The sequence below is a fragment of the Sprattus sprattus genome (assembly GCF_963457725.1).
Source record: "Sprattus sprattus genome assembly, chromosome: 5".
NCBI lineage: Eukaryota > Metazoa > Chordata > Actinopteri > Clupeiformes > Clupeidae > Sprattus > Sprattus sprattus.
Window position 1 is genome coordinate 13,569,144 of NC_137924.1, and position 22,576 is coordinate 13,591,719.

The 22,576-nt window shown below is 44.5% G+C and overlaps 1 protein-coding gene across 1 annotated transcript in view; it reads left to right on the forward strand.

Annotated features, from left to right (window-relative positions):
- LOC308366031 (potassium voltage-gated channel subfamily H member 7) overlaps window positions 1-22,576 on the forward strand; it is a gene marked incomplete at both ends in the record, with an annotated part of 45,090 nt that overhangs the window by 5,823 nt on the left and 16,691 nt on the right. The window contains 3 exons of the mRNA XM_080839668.1: window positions 13,821-13,967; window positions 18,940-19,371; window positions 20,920-21,131. Of these exons, the coding sequence (XP_080695794.1) occupies window positions 13,821-13,967; window positions 18,940-19,371; window positions 20,920-21,131 (791 nt within the window). The remainder of the gene's footprint in view (window positions 1-13,820; window positions 13,968-18,939; window positions 19,372-20,919; window positions 21,132-22,576) is intronic.

Below are 22,576 nucleotides of genomic sequence, written 5' to 3' on the forward strand. Positions count from 1 at the left end.
CCGAAACCATAGTGCCGCATCATTAATTCACACCCCTCCTACCATGAGGGATGGTTCCCCCCGTTAATGAGGTAAATACTTTACTTTCGACGGGTCTTGTAAAAGAAGCTCGTCCGGTGGGATGTAATAATACTTTGTAACATAATGTGTCTGACAAAAGGAAGCTGACACCGAGCTGCATGCTCGAGTTAAACGGATAATGGGCTTTTAACAGGCCTGGAGGAGAAAGGTGCGGACGGAGCTGGAACATGTGGCGTGTGTGTGGTGCAGGGTTTCACAGGTGGAGCCCCCGTCACACAACAGCCCCCGCCACCCTCCCACCCTCCGCCCCTGCATCTCCCCCCTGCCTCTCCCTCTGTTCTCCTATTCCTCTGGGTGAGGGCTCCACAGCGGAGGCCTCCCCATGGCGGCTGCCTGTCAGTCTGCGTGGGCCGCTGAGGGGACTCGTGTGGTGCGTGCGCCGTATGAGATGTGGATGACTGCCTCTGAAAAGGAACATGCATTTTTTATTCGTCTCCCCCCTCTTTGGTTACCCTCGGTCCAGCCGCAGGACTGCGTCTCCACCCAGGGTCAGGCGTTTACGGCGGTGACGTCGTCAGCCGATCAGAGTAACAAGCTCATGTAATAAAAAAACATATCAGGTTTCATTTGGGGGCTCAGGTTGCGAAGGAGCCTAGCCAGACGAGACGCTGCTCCGTGGAGCGATTGCCTGTTTCCAACAGGGCAAGGAGATGTTCTCTGCGGCAGATTTGTCGGATGCCCTGGTTGAAATGAGTTTCATCATGCAGGTTTTTCCTGATCAGGTGATGTTTGTGGAGGGAAGTTGAATAATGGCACAGAGGAGAGGGGGGGGGGGGGGGGGTGAGGAGGGGGTGCAGCTGGGGGGAAAGAAGAGATTGCTCATCGCAGCTGCTCAGCATATCCCTGTCCAAAGCATCAAGATATATCTCAAATTTAACAAATAACGCCAGCAAGGAGAGACTTTTGTTAGCCACTGTGGTCAATATTTAACCTCCAATTACAACTAGCTCACCAGCAATCACAATTACAGAGTCAATGTATCATTTCATTATAAAACAAGTGAACAATCCTGTTAAAGCCACTTACTGCGCAATGCTTTCCCATACTTCCATTTTGGGTTTGTGGTTTTGTGGTACTGAACTTGAATGGTAAACAATAGGCTTCTTCTATGTTCCTCATTACATTCATATTTATACTATACTGCATTTTCATTACAATTGTTATCCTGGGGCGAATTTGGCTCACATAAAATTCTGAATTTAAACAAAAAAGAGAAGCTGCAAACAATGTGCAAATTGTTAAGACGGACGGCGGGTGCTAATTAGCTCTAGGTGATGGACTCGTCCACAATTAGAGCTGGGTGGAAGGCAGAGCATGACTGTGAGTTACAATTATCCCCAAAAACTCAATAAATTAGCAGTGAAAATTATGCATAATGAATAACCTTGAATTGCTCGCATCTACCCGTGTGGGGAAAATACAGTCCAGTTCTAGGGCTGTTAGTAGCATTGCTGTTTCTACGCTTGCACATCTCTGTCCTTCTCTGTTTTGCCTCCAGCACAATCCACTTATTCACTGTTTTCCTTTTCTATCCTATCATGGCCAATTATTGTCTGCCATTTGCTGAGATTCTGACCCAAAGATTGACTGTCATTTCTGAAAAGAGAGCTTTCCGTTCAGCCGGCTGCACATAGAGCACCTGTGCGGCCCTCTTAGACGGTGAAGAATACTTATAGCTTTCTCCCATGCTATTAATGAGGACTAAACGCATGGTCACCCATTTCACATCATTGCATTAGCCAAGCAGTACAATGTCCACAACCATTAGCGCACGCCATGCTGTGGGCACACAATTAACCCTGTTATTTGTCTTGGCTGATGTTGGTGAAGACATCTCAAAATGGATATCTTGCGATTCAATAGAATGAGATTCTCTAAAAGACTGTTAATTAATTACATTTGACATATGACTGCCACTCTCATAATGGTAGGCTTTGGTAGGTCTAACTGTGAAGACATTGATTTTACTATTAGTGTTAATAACACTTTCTTTCAGTAGTCCTTGTTGCACCATGAACTCTAAAAGCAACAAAACAAAGACACCGAGTGATGTCTTTGAACACCTTCAACTGCACCCACCAAAGGGAGCAGTAACCTAGTCTCAAGAAGCCTGTGGTTTTCCTACGATGACTACCATTGGCCATGATTAAAAATGAATGTAGGCCATGGCGTCTGGCTCGCTTGAGCTCCAGCGAGGCGAGAAAAAGCCACATGGCTGGCCCACCGCAAACAAAGGGTTAGCCAGGCTCTACACTCCCCAACCCAGCCCAACCCCACCCCCATATCTCCCCAATCTGATTCGACGATGGTGCATACAGTTGTGCGGAACGGCCCCCGCAACGATAACCCTGTCAGATTGCATCACCAGCATCCCTACCAGAGATGGGAGAGGGATGGTCCAAACAAGCCTGATATCGCCAATGTGATTTTCTTCCCTGTGTCTCTCCCCGAGACACCGGATAGACTACGCCTGTTTAATCTGTGCCTAACCATTCAATTATCTGCTTCTTTGCGTGCAGTATTTAAATTCAATGTCAAATGTGTAACTATTTAACAAAATCCCTATTGTGGATGTATGTTATTGCAAATTCTGTTCTATATTTCACAGTTTTGCACGGTTGTGATGGAACTCCTTGGTTACCCTTCTGCTCGAGGTCTACACTGATGTTGTTTTTCCTGGGTTTGCTTACAATGGCTCGATTTATCCCAGTCCTCTGGATACACTGTGACAGACAGGACAGAACAGTCCAAAGCAGCAGCCTAAATCTGATGCATGGTTATGCAACCGGCCCAGCATACAGAACCCTTTTGGCCATATTATAATACTTTTTGGCAAAGAGAAAACATTTTAAGAAAGATTTATCCTTGTAACCATTTAACCTTAGTGCATTTGTAAAATTTCATCTGGCAGATGTAATCATTTTATTTGTATTGTTCTTGTTCTTTTTTTTTTTCTTTAACATTGTGTATACTAGTTTAAAGTGTAATGCCTTTTGAGTGCAGACACAGATGCATATAAACCTCTCATGAGTCCCCTTCCAAATCCACTGGCACTGTCAACTAAGCAATACTATACACACAAATGTTTTTTAATTGGAAATAACATATTACAACTGAACACTATACATCAATAATATGTATATGCATGTGCTATACATGCACTGTATATTCAGTGTGGCATGCATTAAGATTACTGAAGATTATTTATTGTGAATATAAAAGCTTGATTGATACACCTTAAATTGCTGTTGATCAGTAGATCATGTCATTGCGGTTCGAATTTGAAGATGCATAACATCATGTAGGTACATTTACCTGCAGTATATCCACGGCTAGCGGCACTACAGTGGGAGTCATTTCAGAATGAAACCCAATCTCCTCTTTGAGGGGAAACTAAATCAATAGGCAGTGTGCCAAACCAATGGAAGAGCCTCCGTCCTTAGAGATTATGAAATGATGTTGAGATTATACAGCCCACCTGACTGCTGCAAAAGAAGCACTCTCCCTCTTCTTTTTTTGTTTTGTTATCGTTGATCTACATTTCAACACCTCTCCCCAGGGAATGGCTGGATTCTGATTATTTTCCTACCCAAACAGACTGCTCTGTCACTTCCTAGCACTTTAATTTACATTCCCTGTAATTGGATGCTTTAGCAGAGGCAGGGATCTAACACATATTACACTAATGCACCGGGCAGCGCATAATGATATTATGCGTGATGAGAATAAACAGGCCTAGATGACCACATGCCTAAACTTGTTTCACACTATTGACATCGACCTCTCTGTCTCCATCATTTTTTGGTTCATTGAATTAACCTCCTTTTCTCCACAAAAAGTGTATTTTGCCTTTTAGATGAGATTCAGATTGAGGCATACATGAAGATGTTGTCACTGAGCCCTCAACATTCAGCATCACTGGCACAATGAGAGATAAACTGTGCCGCTTTTAAAGCAGTTAAGTGACTAAATGTGCTAGACAAATAGAGTGATCAGGTTTCTTTGGCTGGGAGATGCATTGTTTGTGTTGTGAGGTTAGGTAAGGCAGGCTATTTGTATTAACTACCTTTCACAGTGTCACTATCTGTTACACTACAAAGCAAGTGTAGTTTACCTTTTTCTAAAGCTGAGCACTAAGAGGACATATAAGCACTTCTAATGCAAATAACTTTGATCTGGTAAAAGAGATTTATTGTGTGTCAGGTGTACAAATTCAGAGTACCTACCTCAGTCGAAGGAAGACACGTGATTCATCTATTTTTTTCTAGTTATTTCTGCGGGGTCGTACTTTTTTTGTGTTGTGCTGAGTTCCTGGAGGCTGCCTCAGAGCAAGTACCTGGAACATACCTCCTTGGCTGGAGGCGGACTCTGCTGGATGTCTTAAACGAGCAGTGATGCTTTAATTATTGATGGTGGAATCGGAAACGAATGAAAATTTCCATCATCTTGAAATGGGAACTGACCTTTGTGCACCTTCAATTTATGTGTGAGGAGAAGGGCCACCTCTAAAAGCATGCTGAGTCAGCGGCGTTCTGGCTGAGAGGGGTGCGCTCGTTCCCCCTGTCCAAATCCAGAACGAGGGGGTAATGATTGACTGCGTAACCTTTCAATGATACGGCGGATCAGCCTTGTGCTTATCTGCTTGCTAAAGACAGATGTCCTTCAGCCGCCAGCCTCGCTGAGCATCCGCTCTGATGAAGTCCGGCAGACAAAGAGCTCTCTCGGCTGATGGATGTGTTTGATATTAAAAAAGGCTTTCCCCGGTAGGAAGTGCAGTCAAGTACAAAAATGTTTTGATCAATACCATTTGCATTCCCCAGTGGCCCGAATTTAACATTCGCTGAGAGACAGGTAGAGGGGAAAAGAGTGAAGCGCCTTGTCTGGCATCCTGCTTTTCTCCCCTCTTTGCGTGTGTGTGTGTGTGTGTGTGTGTGTGTGTGTGTGTGTGTGTGTGTGTGTGTGTGTGCGTGTGCGTGTGCGTGTGCGCGTGCGTGTGCGTGTGCGTGTGTGTGTGTTAAATGCAGAGATAGGGCTTGCAAAGTGCACCCATGGTGGTGAAACTAGCTCCCATTTTCATTCTAGAAGCATCTATCAGTCCAAAACACCTTCTGACGACAGAACACAGAAGAACTCGCAGCTGCAGTAATGGATTGAATTAGTCCCTTTGTATAGTACTGCCCGGAGGCATAATGAATGTCCATTTTTCTTTTGGAAATTGATATTTCTGACTTAAAGCTGTGTATATTCTGTTTCTAGAGGGGATTATTAAACTATTACGAGACTTGGAAGAAATTACACCAGGGCTTTTAAATCCTCATTGGAATATTCCATTGCATATTCACACGAACACAAAAAGCATCTTAATTAAGACTTAATTACTTATTACAGTCGGTCAAAATATCAACAGAAATATAATTTCTGCTGGACCAAAATAATTGGATGGCTAATGTCTCTAATTGCATAGCATGTTTAGACTGGGTTGATGCTTAAGTGACATTAAGGCTTTAAATAAACAAACTCATATGATTTGGGGGTGGGGGATACTAAGACCTTGGCATAGTCAGAGTAAACATGATTCACTCTTTTAAGAGCATTTTACCTCAAATGTGTAACACAGTTCTCATAATGTTTATATAGAATGTAAATACATTGTGTTCTAGAAAGCTACTCTACCTGCCAATAGAGTGCTGCTTACTCACACTTTCTTCCTACATTACTATATATAGTATATGTGTCAGGGCTCCTACAATCTGTCAGCATCAGTTCAGAAGATGGATGATTATTATTGAGAAAGGCAGAGAGGGAATCTCACCCATAGATTTCTGTATGGTTATTAAAGGTACATGTGGGGGCATCTGATCCAGAAGCCTAATGCTGTAAAGGAAAGCAGGTCCTTAATAACTATGTTATTTAAATGGGTTGATGATTGAGCACACGCAACTTACAATGATAAATGTTCCCCTAATTTGAAATGTGCTTACACCAGCAGGTTTTAAAGGAGAAATTACTTTTGGCCCCTTACGAGGTTTCGGTGCTTAATCACACGTTGGTGCTCATGCATGGTAACCTATGAAAATGCGGGCTTGGATTATTGCTTGGTTATTTTCGGGACATATGGTTGCTTGAATCATAACCAAATTCATCTTCTCTTCATCCCAAACATGGGGCACTGGTGCCAGCACAGCAGTTATTGTAGTGAAGCAGCTATTCGGGGAGTAGAACAACAGTGTCAGCAGAGTTTCCCTGTGTCTGTGCATACATACATACACACATGCATTACTCAGTTTCAGCTCGTTAGCTCGTTATCACACAGCAGTGGGGCTGCCCACCACCTCTCAACTCAAATCTCAAATGAAATCTTCCTCTTCCACATTTAGACATTAAACAAACACCCTTGTTGTGTAATGATGGGTCTGTTTATGTATTACATGTTATGTATGCATGATAGAGATTCTGCCATTTCTAGGCTCCAGCATAATCACAGGTGTAACTTGTGACACACCTCAGGACTGGAGTAGTAGTGGCTGATGTTGTGCTAGTTTGAGGACCAAAATTGTCAAGAATGCTCGTTGTCTCTGGGTCGGTATTGTCATTAGTGTCTTTCAATATGACAGTGTAAATATAGCCCTTCAGCTGAAATTGCCAGTCTTGTCAGAAGAGGAGTTATCTGCTGTGTGTACACTGTATTCTCTGCCACCTCACAGGCATGTAATAAACTGACACCCAGCAGGTTTTCACTTGAGTAAACACACGTTTAATTAAAGGAGAGTTGAAGCCTGTTAAAATTAAATGGAAGGTGTGCGTGTTTTATTTAAATGACACACAGAAAGAAAAAAAAAAGAAAGACAGAGAAAAAGGAAACAAGTAAACTATGGTATGACATTCAGCCAGAAACTCACAGAAAGAACGAAGCTTTGGTAGTGATGTTATCAATTGATTCAGAGCTATTTTATCCCTGTGCATTCGATCAAAGTTTCCTTAAATAGCATAGTGCTAATAAATTCCAGGATTGATTGGTCAGTGTCAAGATCTAGACACTTTGTTCACTTGGCACCAGTCTGGCCCCACGCTCTCTGTTGGCAGGGAATCAAGCAATGAATTCTCTGTTCAATCAGCATGTTGAAACCTGCCTGCCCCCGCAATCATTTCTAATGACTATCAAAGGGTGTAAATTAATCTCTAGTCTGCTCTGATTTCTGCAAAAAGTAGGAAATGTCCCAGCATCTCTCTCTCTGTTTGACTTTTTCTCTTACTTTTTTTTTTGGAAGGCTGGTGTGATATCTAATTTTCCATTAGGAGAAATTCTACCTCACGTAGTGGAACAGAAGGCACAGAAGGCCCTTTGATGAAAAACCCTTTCATTCCTTTTTCGGCCATATTGTTTCACTGCATATTTCCAGAGAAGTGATTTCCTCACGATTTACTTGAGGAGAGGTGACATTCAGCATGAGTCAGGATGAGTGGTCGCCCCATAGCTAACCTCTTTGGGATGCTATTGTTTTTCCATCTGCTGTGGTGAGGTAATTGCCCAAACAGGCTTCCGCTGCATTATCTGCCAGTAAGCCGCACGGCTCCCCTCACGCCTGAGGTGATGGCTTTTCAAAAATCACCTGCCAGAACCACCTCAGCAGGTGAACTGCTGAGAGGGGAATCACGTTCGCTATGGCTAACAAATTAATGAATGATCAAGTGGGGCTTATTGTATTCAGCAGGCTTTATTTCTAAATTGGAGATTACGCACATTTTCTGAAAGCTAAACAGAGGTGAGTGTGCCACTGGAGTTTCCTGAGTGATATTTATCATCTGTGTCCAGGTGAGCTGTTCTTTTTTGTAAATAGGTCGTAGTGCTGAATTTAAACCATCTTTGCGCTTCTCTATCCATGACAATTTCATGGATATTTGTGAATGAGATGAGAATGCTTTCTGAGTCCAGGTACATAACAGTGGAACTCTGTGGAGACAGCAGAATCCAATGTTCTGGGGCACCCAAAGGGGATACTCAAGATCCTACCTTAAGTGGCTTATACGTATGTGTATTTTTTGCTATTCAAAACTACTGAATCAGCTGAATTTCAGATGAATTTCTCTGTCCACTCCAACAACCCAACCCAAGATGTTCATGTAGCTCAGGTGAAATGCCACCCCCCCTCCCCCCCAATAGAAAATGCCCATCCATCAACTGCACAAATACATCTTGATCAAATTAGACAACCACCTCTCCAGCAGCCAGCCAGCCAGCCAGCCACCCCTATTATGGGCTGACATAGCTAATGCGGTCCAACAGGAGCTGGTTATATATAGTCAGACAGAGAGTGCCCTGCTAATGAATGCAACTGACGGGCTGCCTGCATGAGCCGGCTCTGGGGACGGAGCGCTGTGAACACTGCCAATGTGCGTCCACACGCCGGGGGAGAGTGGACGCTGGCAGAATGCATTTGCATTGGCTGTGCCGGGGATCTGTTTGATCTGCCCGCCCGCTGCACGTCAGGTACCCCACCTCGAGGGGAAAGCATACGCAAGGCTCCATTTTCAAAGGCCAGGCCACATGAAGAGATAAAGGGAGTTGTTGGTGGAAAGGTGGGGTTGGGGGGAGGGGGAGAGGTGAGGGGGGGGGGGGGGGGGGGGCGCACAGACAAAAGGAGTCCCCTCCTGAGTCCACTCTTGTATGTGTCCTTGTGTTGGTGTGTGTGCATGTGTCTGTGTGTGTGTCTGTGTGTTTCTGAAGTTTATTCTCCTTTAAGTTATCTTTTCATTGAGCCAGGGACTGTTTATGTTGTTCAATTTACTGAGTGAGTTAGCGTCTGTGTCATCATGGGTATGCTGTATATCTGCACGTGGTGGTGGGACCCTTTCATATTTGCTAACAGCCTCAATATGGCAACAATGTTCACAACAAAACCCATCTTCCAATCCTGCGTGGGCAGCTCATGAGCAGATACATCAGTGTTTTGTCCAGATTTTTGAAAATGATTTCTGTAATCGGATAAACAATTAAAGTTGGAGAACGCAGCTTAAAGTATTAGTGAAGTTTAAGCTTCAGGGTCAGAGTTAGGATTCCAGGTTCACTGCCTTTCATACAAAGCAATGGCTTGTGGCTATTGCAACATTTCTCTATGTATTTTACGCTACTTGCACTATGAACGCTGGAAAGGTTATCAACCAGGCCCCTGTGGGGCCTCTATCGATGTCTTCCAGCTACAGATTGATTCACCCCTGTACTGTCTGAAACATTCTGAAATAAAGAGAACACTCTCCATAGAAAGTGATACGTTGCAGTAAAATCCCTAAAATAATTTGCTCACTGAGTATAGTATAGTATGTATAATGGAGTACATTAACCAGTGTGCTAGTTCAGAAAGGGCAATTGAATGGTGCATCTTTTTTATCTGGTGTGCCTTACTTGCCCATTCTTGCTTTTTTGAGACTAATGCTCCAATCCAATTTGCACAGACATTGATTTACGGGCAAAACTATGGGGTTGTGAAGTGTAGCATCATCTGGGATCTGTAAACACATGAAAATAGATTTGTGTGTACGCTTTTATTGCTCGAGCATACTGATCTTGTTAGGTTCTATTATTTTTATTTTTACTGTTTCAGGCATTTTTGGAGCCGTTTCAACTCACAATATTGATTTCATTGCAGCGCTAACAGGTCTGTCCTAATGCTTTGAAGTGTGCTGTGTAACTGATAGGTCCGCTCGTTTGTTAGCACTTATTTTCCCATTAAAAGTGAATGGGCGAAAGTCAAATGCATTTTGTTCGGTTTAGTGGTTTTGGAGTGCCTCAAAGAGGTGCAAGATGGAAGTCATAAACATAAAGTGGAGAGAAGACAAAGCCAGCAGACATTGTGTGTGACAAAGTTGTTGAGTCCGTCAACCATCAACTCATTGGCTGTGCACCAGAATATCAGTAGGTCATTGGTGTTAGAGAATTGCTGACCCTTACCTTTTTAGATTATAGTTATTGTTCATCCAACAGGTGGTAGGACAGTCAAATAGGTTACAGTATGCAACAGCCGACTGCTTGTGTGGTGCAATCCCGTTTGCATTTTCTTTCGGAAATGCATCTCTAGTAGAGATTGTTGTTGATGGATAGATACAAGGAACTCTCATAGGAAAACTGTGAGTGTGGAGCAGTACTAGTGCTTGCTGCTGTTTATAACAAGGTTAGGTGTGCTCATCTGGGGGAAGGCTGTGGAGGCACTGTAGGTTTTTTTTTTTTTTACGATTTTTCCGATGATCAGTCACAGTCACTCGTAATGAAGTCAGGCCAGCACACCCTGAGGATAATCCCTTCTTTAAATCAATCAGTCCACACGTGTGGCGCACTGTCCAGTCATAAAAAAGGAGCCATCCAGAACTCGGGGGAGTTACTTTATTTGTCTCTACAGAAGATCTACTAAAGGTTATATTGGGAGCATCTTATCTTTTTAGAACCATTTAATAGTTCTTTCATAGTTAATGTCACTGTGAAAATAGAGATTGTAAACAAATTGTCCCTATTACTGAAAAGGTTCTGAAGTAAAGCTTTTTGGAGAGCGCATTCAAAGTCTTTTTGGGAGCTTAACTACTGGACCAGTTTCTTGCGGGGAAATGAAATGTCTGTCTTACAAGATGCTGAAAAAAAAACGTGTTTAGCTCCATTTGTCATAATGCTTAGAATGTTAGGCTTTGGACTGTGGAGGAGTGGAATCAAATAGAGATTTAAAAAGTGATCTCATCCATTCATAGTTATGTAGTTAAACCAGAAAGGATGTATTACAGGGGCCTACGGCCCGACTCTGAGTTTTAATCGTTCTGAGATTTAGAAAAACATTTACCTAATGGAACCATTCAGAATTCGAGTTTAGGCCACTTAAGCACAGAGGCTATTGCCAAAGCTAGTTACATCCCTGTTTCTTAGCTTGATCTACATTAAACTACAGTAATTTGACATATGTTTCCTCAAATCCATCGCAGAGGTAGGTTTAGCATGCAAAAGTGTGGACAACTAAATACATTAGAGTACATACATCTAAAGGGCACTTCAGCAGCAACGGTTATTATTTGGGATTTGGTCAAACATTTTTTTTGGGCTTTGTTCCAAAGCAATTGTGTGCTGTATTAACAAGACTATATGATAAAGCTTCAGTGTTCAAGGATTAGATTTAAAGCTAAACCATTTACATTCAAGACAATCGCGTTATTCTTTCCATACAATTTTAATCTCATTACTGACTGGCTTTCAGTGGCAAGTTCAGGTAAAGAAAAAAACTGTACCGTTTATTGAGATGGAGGACATAGACACAGATTGAGGGAAATGTTCTGGGTCTTACACACAGGCACAGTTTAAGAGTGGACATACAGTCTAATCGCTAAAAAAAGATACACGCTGACCTTAACATAAGAGGGAAGCATGAATACACTCTTAATTCGAACACTACACGTATAATTACACACACACCTCACAGTTACTACATGGTCGTAATTACAGGTGAAATCACTATACACAACACAACACTGTCTGGAGCACAGTACAATACATTCATTCACTAGTGGCTGTACTAGTCACATGGAACAGCAATTAAAGGGTTCATCTGAGGCAGCTGCCTTTACAACAGTTTTTTTTCGTAAAGTTAATTATAAGGATGAATAATACCTGATAGTAGAATGAATACATCATTTTCTCTTTAAGTGTCCTTTAGATTTATGGGAACTGTAGTTCTTTTAGCTTTTCAAATTTAGTGTCCATAGAGTGATGAATACTCGTCACATAGCTCAAAATATAATTCCCTAATGTAACTCACTTATTTTAAAGTCTAACTGTCCTTGACATTTCCAGGCCAGATTATGAAGCAAAATCCACAATACGTCCTTCGCACTAAAAAAAGTGCTGTCTTAACTACCTTGAGTTATTTCTACAGTAATGCCACACTTGAAATGCTTTGGTTGGAATACTAATACCTTTTGATGCAAAAACATAGAAGTCCGTGGAGAAATACATCTTAAAGTAACACTATGCAACAATTTGACACTTTTTGAAGTATGGTATTGTAGGCAACTAGTTTTGGTACCATGCTCAAATTCATTTTGATAGCATATGGTCGTGTGAAGGACAGATAAACACCTGTGTATTTCCCTCTAGCCATCCAGGATATGCCCTATGTAGTTCTGTGTTCTGGGCTGAAACACCCTGCAGAAATGGAAGAAAAGCTTTCACAACATGACATTGCCAGCTACACTGTCAAAAGACCCCAGTTAGTGTGTTGGCAAGCTTCTATCAGTGTCAACTGGGCTGGTGGTGGTGTTTGCAAGGTTGTTGCATGCCTTTTAGGTAGTTAGCTTGCTAGTTTTGAAACAGAACACCTTATTGCTGCTTTAAAAACGGCCTCCTTTTTGTAACGTTCTCAAGAACACTCCCTTACATGAGTAGCATTCAGCATACTGCATCCTTGGTCTGTTTTTCCTGTACACTAGATTTACATAGACCACAAGTATCCACATTCCCATGGGGGATACAGATCGTCATTCACCCCACCTCTAACCTTAGAAATCTTCCTTTGCTTTAGACGCTCTGTGGATGCAGCTCTAGTAGACACTGAGGTATATATCACAACAATGGAGCAGGTTAAAATCTGACCATCTTAATGCAAGTGACCTCAGTTAAACCATAAATCTGCCTCCACCATAAAGCTCCATCCACTGCAACTAATTACCTCATTACAAGACAATTATTTGAAGCACTCAAGTGTAGCCTATCCTATTCATCTAAAAATAGATCTCTTTAATGCCAACGACAGACTGGCTTAATGTATGTTTGCTATAGGTGCCCCATGGCTTCAGAGGGCAGATAAAGAGAAGCTAACCTTTTGTGGTCCAGACACCCAAATATTTCTCTAATCCTTTGAGCACCAGCTATCACTTCATCATGTGCACAAGACAAGAGGGTTTTTGCTAATGGATTCAGCCAACCACTAAAGGGGCTTTGGGAGGCAGCTCATCGGATCACCAATGAGGGCAGGATTGGTCTCGGAGAGGGAGAGAGGGACAGAGAGGGAGAGCGGGAGAGGGGGCGAAAAAAAGTGCTGGCATCCCCGAGGCTCACAGCAGAGGGGCAGTGGCTGAAATCATTGTTTTCTTCCCCTCTTCCTGTCTACCCTGTGCATGTCCAGCTAAGCCCCGGGGCTCCCACGTGTCTGGGCAGGCCACATGCGGCGGCCGCTGCACTGTGCTGGGCTCTCACAGGGGGAGGGAAGGAGGGAGGCAAGGGTGGAGGGAGAGGGGAGGGGGGGATGGAGAAACAGAGATAGGGGGTGTGGAGCTCTAGGCTAACTGTATTGCTCTCATCACCCATCACACACCCCTCTCTCTTCCAAACTGACCGAGACTCCATGTGAGCCCCCACTGTCGACCTGAATGGGCTTTTCAACACTGAATGACTCCTGGAGTGGCCCTGAGGGTTTGCTGACCACCGCGGGGCTGATACCGTAAATGTAACCGTGTTGTTTTGGGGGTTTTATTCTGCTGCTTCTCATTACACCTCCCCTCTGTTTCACTCGTAGCAATTTGGCTCAGAGCGGCCCCGTGCCTCGCATACTCCGCAGACAAGATGTGCTTCTATTTGTGCAAAAGCAGTTTAAGCATATGAGAGAGATAATCCAAGGATGAAAAGAATAAGCTGCGGCAGGGAAAGAAAACGTGACATTTTTTTTGTTATTTATTTATTTATTTATCTCTCTCTTCCCCCTTTTTTCCTCTAGGTTCAGACTTTCTGTGCATCACTCACATAATCCCAGTGAAGACCGAGGAAGGAGTGGTGATGATGTTCATCCTCAACTTCGATTACGAGGGGAGCAGTGACTTGTTGGAGCGCTACCCTCTCACACCCCCAGCAAAGTCTGAGCAACGTGAGTTCTTATGTTCTGATTTTTTTTTTTCACACTACACACTGCTCAGATCAAAGCTATAATTCTGTCTTGAATATGCATTATCAATTACAGGCCAAAGCCAACTGAAATAAAGAGACTGTAACTGTGTGGCCCAGGTTTAAACATGTGATGATGTCATTCATAAACATCTAATGCTGCCTAGTAGACACTGTAGACACATCTAATGCTGCCTTTAGCGTAGATTAGAATGGCACATAGATTGGTTAGGATGTGACATTTTCTATTTTCAGCAGTCATTTCATTGCCCCTCTCAGTATCATTCTAAATGCATCTCTGACAAGTGCCTGAAAACATTGCTGTCTACAAATCACAGTTGTAAACACAGTGTAAGATGTGCTTTTAAGGATAGGTGCAGATGTAAACAGGAAACGTATTAGTAGTAATGAGATAAGCGGTCGAGGCTGTCACTCACACCTTGAGCTGTGATTATGACACTATTAATGGTGTTAGTTCTCCAGGCAGAATAGATTAAGCTATTTAGTGTATGAGCCTGTCAAACCATAGGCCGCGGAAGAGGACAGCTTATCCTCTAGCTGCGGTTAAGGTCCTTCCCAGGCGGCCTCTTCATGGATGAAAACATCCTTGTGCAAAAAAAAAAAGAAAACAGGAATTCAAAAAGAGGTCCTCCAAGTTTCCCTCTCACTAGGCTCTCAAATGGATGACATGCTGGCAGAGGAGAGAGAGGTCATAACCAGAGCATGCTAATTGGACAGGAGGCCCTTGGTGGATATCAGCGGTCCTAAGAAAGCCTGGCCCCCTCCTGTTCCCCCCCTGCCTAGTGGCAGGCCAATCTCATAATTGGCTGCCACACTAATAAAAGATTATCCACGCTCATCTGCATATGCAGCGCATGCAATTACACCGTAGGCCCAGATTAATTGACGAGCTGTTGCTAAGTTTATCTGGGCGTGCCTCAAGGCACCTCACTTGACCCTAGGCTTATTTCAGAATGGCACATCGCTTGGTGTATAATGCGTCCTTTCTGCCACCTTGGCACACCAAAATCTGTGGCGCGAGGGTGAGGCACCTGAACAGGTAGTCAGTACCCAGCCGCAGAGGCCAGGGCTAACATGAGGGGAGGTGACGGGGCTTGGCCTGGGGGGGGGGGGGGGGTCACTCCGCCAGCTAATGAGAGGCTCGGCTGCCTCTCCTGCTCCACTTTCGCGCAGCTTCGTCATTTCTGGAATTCCGCTCTCAGTGCTCTTTGTTCTCTGTGCCGGGGGTTATTTTTAGCTGTGGGTTTACTGAGCTGTGCCGTGTGGACTGGAGAGTGTGGGGTAGGGGTTGGGGGGGGGGGGATGGGGGAGTGGATGATTTGGATGGTAGGGGCTGCGGGGGGGTAGGGAGGGGGGTTGTCTTCTCCTGGGCCACTGCGGCTCTGTCGGGAAAGTAAATGTCAACAGGGCACCTTTGCGTGCTTTGGATTGGAGGTGCTAAACCCAGAGTGTTGGCTCTCACTGAGCTGTGAGAGAGGAGTCAGCCTGCTCTCTTCAGCAGGAATCCATCCACTGTTCGCAGGGCGACGGTGTGAATGAGAGTGTATGTGTGTGTGTGTGTGTGTGTGTGTGTGTGTGTGTGTGTGTGTTTTCGAGTGTGTGTGTATGATCCTGCTTCCCAGACAAAGATCCTTATTGACCAATGGGAACACCTCATTTTTTTTCTGTCTTCTTTGGGGTTGGGTATTCATATTTTATGGTACCATGGCAACACGTAGTTGAACAATGTAGAGTATAACTGTTTGACTCTGAAATCTGTGCTGAGAGCATCCCGTAGTTTGAGGACATTTCAGGAAGAGCCATTCATCCACATATTTTTAGCTCTACCAGAAAACCTACACCATACCGATTTCCATTCTTTGGAGCAGCTCTTCACCTAAATGTTAATATCAGTAAAACAAGACAACTAGACCATAGAAGGCACATATTCCCTTGTTTACCTATCCCTTTCATCTTGTACATCATTTTATAAACACAGTCTCTTACTTTGATCTAATTTCTGCTTATAACATAATAGTTGCTTTGAGAGGGAAAATTGAATGTGCTCAGCAAGTGACCCATGCACAATTTAATGGCATAGCAAATTAGCCCAAAAGGCTCTCTCTATAGCATTGATCTGGATATAAAGCTATGCTCGGATCGTCCTTCTTTGTTGTCCTCAGCTGTAAGACATTGCATCAACATAACAACCCCAGCAGAGCAATGTTTTCATGCCAGTTAAATCTGAACTTGACTAAAGCAATGAGCAACGCACAACATGCATGATCACCACTGGCCCCTAAGTAGGGCTTGCTTACGAAACTCTCTCTTTCTTTCCCTTTTTTCTTCTCTGTTATCAAGAGTTGTATCTCTTCAAAGGCACAGCCAGCACCGAATTTGAGTTGCGAGTGTTGCGTTACAGTAGACACAAAAATAGCTGAACAAAGAGCTAATGTTTTTCTCTCTTCAGAGTGCCAGACATGATTGAGTCTGTGAGCGAACGGGCGGGCGGGTGGGTGGGTAGAGAGGAGCCGTGGTAGGCAGCGGTGGTGATGATCCCCCTGCAGGGCTGCGTTATTAACTTGTGTTCTCCCGCTCTGGCAGGCATGCTAGCCCCTCATCCCACAGCCTTAAAGCACCTTATATTAGTTTTCTAATTAGTGACTTTCTGCTGTTACTAAAGTCAGCCCACTCCCCTGAGGCCCGGGGAAGATTTGCTGACTGCTCTAATGAGCACGCTGTGTGAAACCCCACATCACCTCCCTCTCAAAGCTCCCTTTCAAATCCCCTTGTCCCGACACTGAGAGATGCCCAGATGCCCAGATCTGCTGCCTCAGCGATACGAGTGTGCCCAGTGTCCAGGAGTCGTGTCCGGCCCGGGTGGCAGCATTGTGCACCCAGGTTGTTGCGACACGAGCGCATGTGACAGCTGGGAGGCAGCTGGCACCGGTGGCCGTGCGCGTTGAGTTAGCGCTGAGAGACGGCTCTGCTTCAGGTTTCCCTCCCCGGCCCGGCATCGCTTTCAGCCCTGGCCATTGTTTCTTTTCCGCCGAGCCGGGTTCAGAGGCACCCTCCCGTGGAGGCTCTTCGAGCGTGCACTCTCAAGTGTCCGCTGTCCATATGCTACTGTACTGTACCTGATACGCAACCAGCCCCGGCAGCTGGAGATGCTCCTGTGAGTGCCTGTGTGTGTGTGTGTGTGTGTGTGTGTGTGTGTGTGTGTGTGTGTGTGTGTGTGTGTGTGTGTGTGTGTGTGTGTGTGTGTGTGTGTGTGTGTGTGTTTGGGTGTGTTTTCTTTCCAGCCTTTGTTGTCATGTTCCACAAACTGCTGAGTTCTACGAGAATTCAGAGGCATCCCATTAAAATTCTCCTGAGGGTGCCTTTGTCAATAGATTTTTTTGATCCATACCAACCCAATTATTAATGCATTAATCTTCAAAGGGGGCCAAATACAAGGGAATGTCAGATACCATGGGACTGTTGTGTGAGTGTGTGTGTGTGTGTGTGTGTGTGTGTGTGTGTGTCCGTGCGTGTGTCCGTGCGTGTGTCCATGCGTGTGTGTCCGTGGGTGTGTGTCCGTGCGTGTGTGTGTCCGTGTGTGTGTGTGTGTTTGTTTGTTTGTTCAGGCTTTGATTAACCATAAACATGCTGAAAACAACATCTAATTAAGACATGCCCTTATTACAAGAACTGATAGCCAATAAAGACCGAAAGACGTCTCCTGACACATTCTGTTTAATGTGTAATATACATCTTGGAGTTTCCTGTTCTCAATTAAAGTCCCTTTGATGCTGAGTGCGCACCTGGAGAACTCCTGGGTCATCATTATTCAGAGGCGCTACTGTGGAGTGGAATACCCTTTTAAAGCCTGTTTAGCTCATGACGTCTTTGGATCGCCTCACCTGAGACTGTGTTAAGACCAGCTGTTCACCTGCACTGTTCCCGGTTAGATGCTGCAGGCCAGTGACATTCAAATGAACAGTGTCTTAAGCAGACAACGTTTTTGTTGTTGTTTGCTCCCAGCCAGATGCAATTATTTTCCCCCTACTTCAACCCTGAATATTCATCAGGCAGAAAAGGCGTTTTGCCGTAACAAGTCTTGGAGTAACAACCAGCAAGGATACTTAGAGTTGATTGGGTCACAGTGGAGCATTTGCCCCAAATTATTATTTGTAACAAAATGATCACAGACAAATTGTCTCCACTTTTAATCAAAACAAAGAACCTAGGGAATATTTCAGCACTGGTAGATTTTTAAAGGAAGTTTAAGAGAGGATTTTTGTGTCTGCTAGCCACATTTTAAGTAGCCAATAAGCTACTAGTGTTAGCTACAATACCATTGTTCCTAAAAGCTTTTTATGCATTGAAAAAAGAATGCGTGCCTGTGCATCCCTAAATAATACTAGACAAGAAACTAATTTATGTAATTTTTCAGCTCCATTTACTCGTGCCCTCTATCACCAGCCTATACTTTATTCTAACATGAGCTGGTTAACATGCTTCACCCCTATTAAAACAATAACACAGGTTAATACACAGGATACAACCCTGGTCTTGACATGCCTTGTCAACCTCGGTGACTTAACCCAGGATAGCCCCGATTACATGCATGGTCAACCCATGTTTTTCCTGGGTGAGGAGGCCAGTGTGAAAGAAGCTTAAGGCTTGCTGACTCTATTGATTTATTTTGTCGCTTTGAGTTTTGTGACCATATAAAATGTTGCGTAGACCTTTATGCACATTTTACATCTTTCATGATTATGCAGTTTATATGCGATGACAAAAAGACTATTTGATGGTTTGTAAAAGGTACATAGCAATGCTATCAGTTAATGTGGTACTGTTAAGGTTGCCTGACTTCTTCTGGCAGGTAATTAGAAACATCAGTTTCACGTACCGCAATCTGTTCTGCAAACAAAAGAAAACCTCTCTTATCGTTGTTATCCCTCCATCAGGCAAGGGGAGATTTTTCCGGTTCCGCCTGCCATCCCTCAACCTCTTGGGCTCCAGCAAGCAGTCTCTCCCCCAGGAGGATCCGGACACGGTCATGATCGACTCGCCCAAAGAGAGCAACGACTCGGTGGCCATGAGGGACTTCCACTCGCCCACCAAGGACATCTGCAGCCCCACCAAGGCCAACGACACGCTGGCCCTCATCGGCTCCAGCCTGCCCTCCTCGCCCATTAGCGTGACCAGCCCGGTGAACCACTCCTCCCCCCAGCAGCCGTCCTGGGACAGGCGCAGCTCCACACTGCTCCAGTCCACCACCTGCTTGGCCCAGGCCCCGTCCCGCGACACCCTGTACAGCCGGAGACGGGCTTCCTCGGTTCACGACCTCGAGAGCTTCAGCGCCAACAGCAAGCGGGTGCTCAGAAACACCAGTGAAGGTACTCGCCTGTTCTGCTGTTTTGTGTGTCATTGAGAGGTCATAGATAAGGGCTATGATTGTGAAATTCACCTGTTCTTAGGCTTATGTTCCTACATTAGGAAAAAATTACCAATTACGCATTCACCAGAATTATGTTCAAAGTGATTTGATTAGCTCATGTCACAAATGCTGAACTTGCGATGATCCCAAAAACTTCAGACAGTAACTCATTGTACTCTTCGAGGACGTGAGACAGAGTCTGCTTTCCCTCAGGAGAGGCCTGCGTGCCACTCAGTTCTCCCTAATTTGTCCTGCTAACCTGAGATAAAATACCTCCAAATGCATAACTACCCTCTTACCTCCTGAACAGCACTTATGTTGATTTGAGATTAAAGTGATTTCTCTTTGTCATCATCTAAACCGCTCCACACAGCTCATTGATTGGCAGCCTGCAATCAGCAAGCTCTTCTCTGTTGAGATTTTCCATAATAATCCTTGAGAAAATGGTACTGATTTCAGGAACAGGGGGATTTGAGGAAATCAGCCTCATGTCAAAATCATTTGATGTTGATTGTGGACACTCTGACAGATGTCACAATCATGTGGACTTATAGGTCTTGAAAAATACATTCCTTTAAGTGTAAAATGTAACCAGCAGAACCCTAACCTACATCCTCTTTAACCTGTTTTGCATTTCCATGCCTACTGGGCTGCTTATCAGGCCATAGACTGGTAGGCCTGTAACCACAGGGTCTTTTCTCTCTGCCACACACACACACACACACACACACACACACACACACACACACACACACACACAGTTGAGTCATCCTGGCCTGCTAACTACATGTAAATGCAGGGTGATATCAAGCCAGCACAGATGCCTGTGTCATGTCATGTCACTCGCTACACCTTCGGGCCCGGCGCTCGTCAGTCCCGCTCTAGTGTGGGGCCTGTAGGGGCCTAATGGGTGCTGTTAGTGTGGGATAGCGGCGCTCAGCTCGTGCCCGGCACCGGCCTGATTATTCGGCGGAGACGTGGCTGTCTCTTCGTGCCCCTGCATGAATCAAGTGTGGTTTGCCATTAATTGGACAGGAAATCAATGAGACCCCGAACGCAGCCACCACTCCCCCCCCCCCCCCCCCACCCCCCCAACCACACACACACACACCACCCCACACCTGCACCTTGTGAGTCAGTCTCATCAATGTTATCGCTCAGGCAGGGGCTGCCTACATTTCTATATTTTTTATCAGCACAGAGTGTGCCGCATAAATGTAACAAAACCACAACAGAGTCTGCCAGCATTAATACCCTCTCCAGCTAGAACCCATTTAAATATGAAATGTGATTTATTTTTTTGATGCAGCATTCTATACCCGGGGTTGCTTACTTTAAGAATTCCCTGACTTTCTCATGTAATGAGTGATACATTCAGGAATCGACTTGAAAACATTTGTTTGTGTTTGTATGTATTTTGTGTGTGTGTGTGTGTGTGTGGGGGGAGGTGGATGGAGGAACCACACTTACTGTCCTCTGAGGGTCTGAGTGTTGTGTTGTGTTCCAGGTCCATTCAACCATCTCAAATCCAGCCTGTTGGGCTCCAATTCAGATTCCAACATACACAAGTACAGCACCATCAACAAGATTCCGCTCATTGGACTCAACTTCACAGACGCGAACGACAGGAAGGCCCCCTCCCCACCGTCCTCAGAGAAAACCATCATCGCCCCCAAAGTCAAAGATCGAACACACAATGTGACAGAGAAAGTAACACAGGTAAGGGGTGTGTGTGATGTGGTTGAGTATAGTGAATGCATGATGAGTCAATTGTTTTCTGTGTGCACCGTTAATGCTAAGCGTTTTATTGATGTTATTGATGGCTTTATCTGGACATTACTGTAGGGTAGGAATAGCTGTCTCCACCAGCTTAACAAAAAGCTAATCCTCTTTTGCAGGGAGGTTTTCTTGTAGGAATATGTATGGAAATGTATGTAAAGCAGATTATATTTAACCAAAAGTCAACAGACAGAATGCTGTTTACAAAGGTCACAGAATCCTAAATCTTTTCTCTCTCGATAGCCACTGTTGCATTGCCATTGACACAGTGAAGAAAGTAAACACTGTTCCAACCCTACAATGGATTCCTCTCTGCTGAGAGGAAACAGTCTTGTTAAAGCTCAGTGCCATATTGATTTGTTCGCATCTATTTGTTGTATATGTAAAAACAAAAAAAACAAAAACTGATTTGTCATACCCCTTCCGTGCCCTGGCAGCACCTTTGAAACTCTTGCTCAAGGTTGCACTGAATGTGGTCTGGCTCCAAGGGCAAATACACAACTGTGCTCTCGCTAATGTCAGAATCAGTCTCAGCTTGCACTTCAGGGCAGCAGGCCAAGGCTTCTTAATGGCACTCAAAACCCTTTTTTGTGGCAGCTGAAAGAGAAGCATTATTTTGCCCGTGATAGTCTCCTCAATGGATGGAAGCCTTCACTACAAAGTGCAGAGACAGCTTTTGTTGTAGCCCATTTTGTGCTGTGGGTTGTGCTTGGCTTGTCACATTTGAGGGATTTTGGAAATTACCTGCGCTGCCCCCCGTACGGATGGATGAATACGAGATCTCTAATTCATCCCCGGCGCTGCAGAGAAATGTGCTGAGGTGACACTAAACAAGCCCCCCCGCTGCCTTCCTAATTTCTAATGAACTATTTATCAGCGAAAGTGTAGTCATTTGCTGACTGTCAGAGCTCATTAAACAGATGCCTGCACTCACTATTGAGGGTTGAATTACAGCATTCGGCACCTGGATTAGTCCTTAATTAATGACAAAGTCACAACCTCTAGCCACACACTCGGGCACAGGCCCATCAGATTTTCCATTTGGGTTTCCCATCGACCATTTTAAAGCGCTTAACAAACGCGGATGCGTTGCGGAATGTTGTGGAATGTTTGGAAATCAAATGTGAAAAGGGGGTTACCGTCAGAAGTCTATCAACTGAAGGCACACAGTTTAATGAGTAATTTGTCACAGCATAGGATTTGTCTTAAGCTATGATAATATCCCTGACAAAGAGGGGCACGTTGGGCGTGAGGACGGACATAAGACCTTGGTCCTATCCCTGTAAGATGAAAGCCAAGACCTGGGGTGCTCTCAGAGGAAGGCTTAGCAGCACAGCGTCTCAGATTTGCAGAATCATATCTGCAGTATCATATCTGCAGTCATG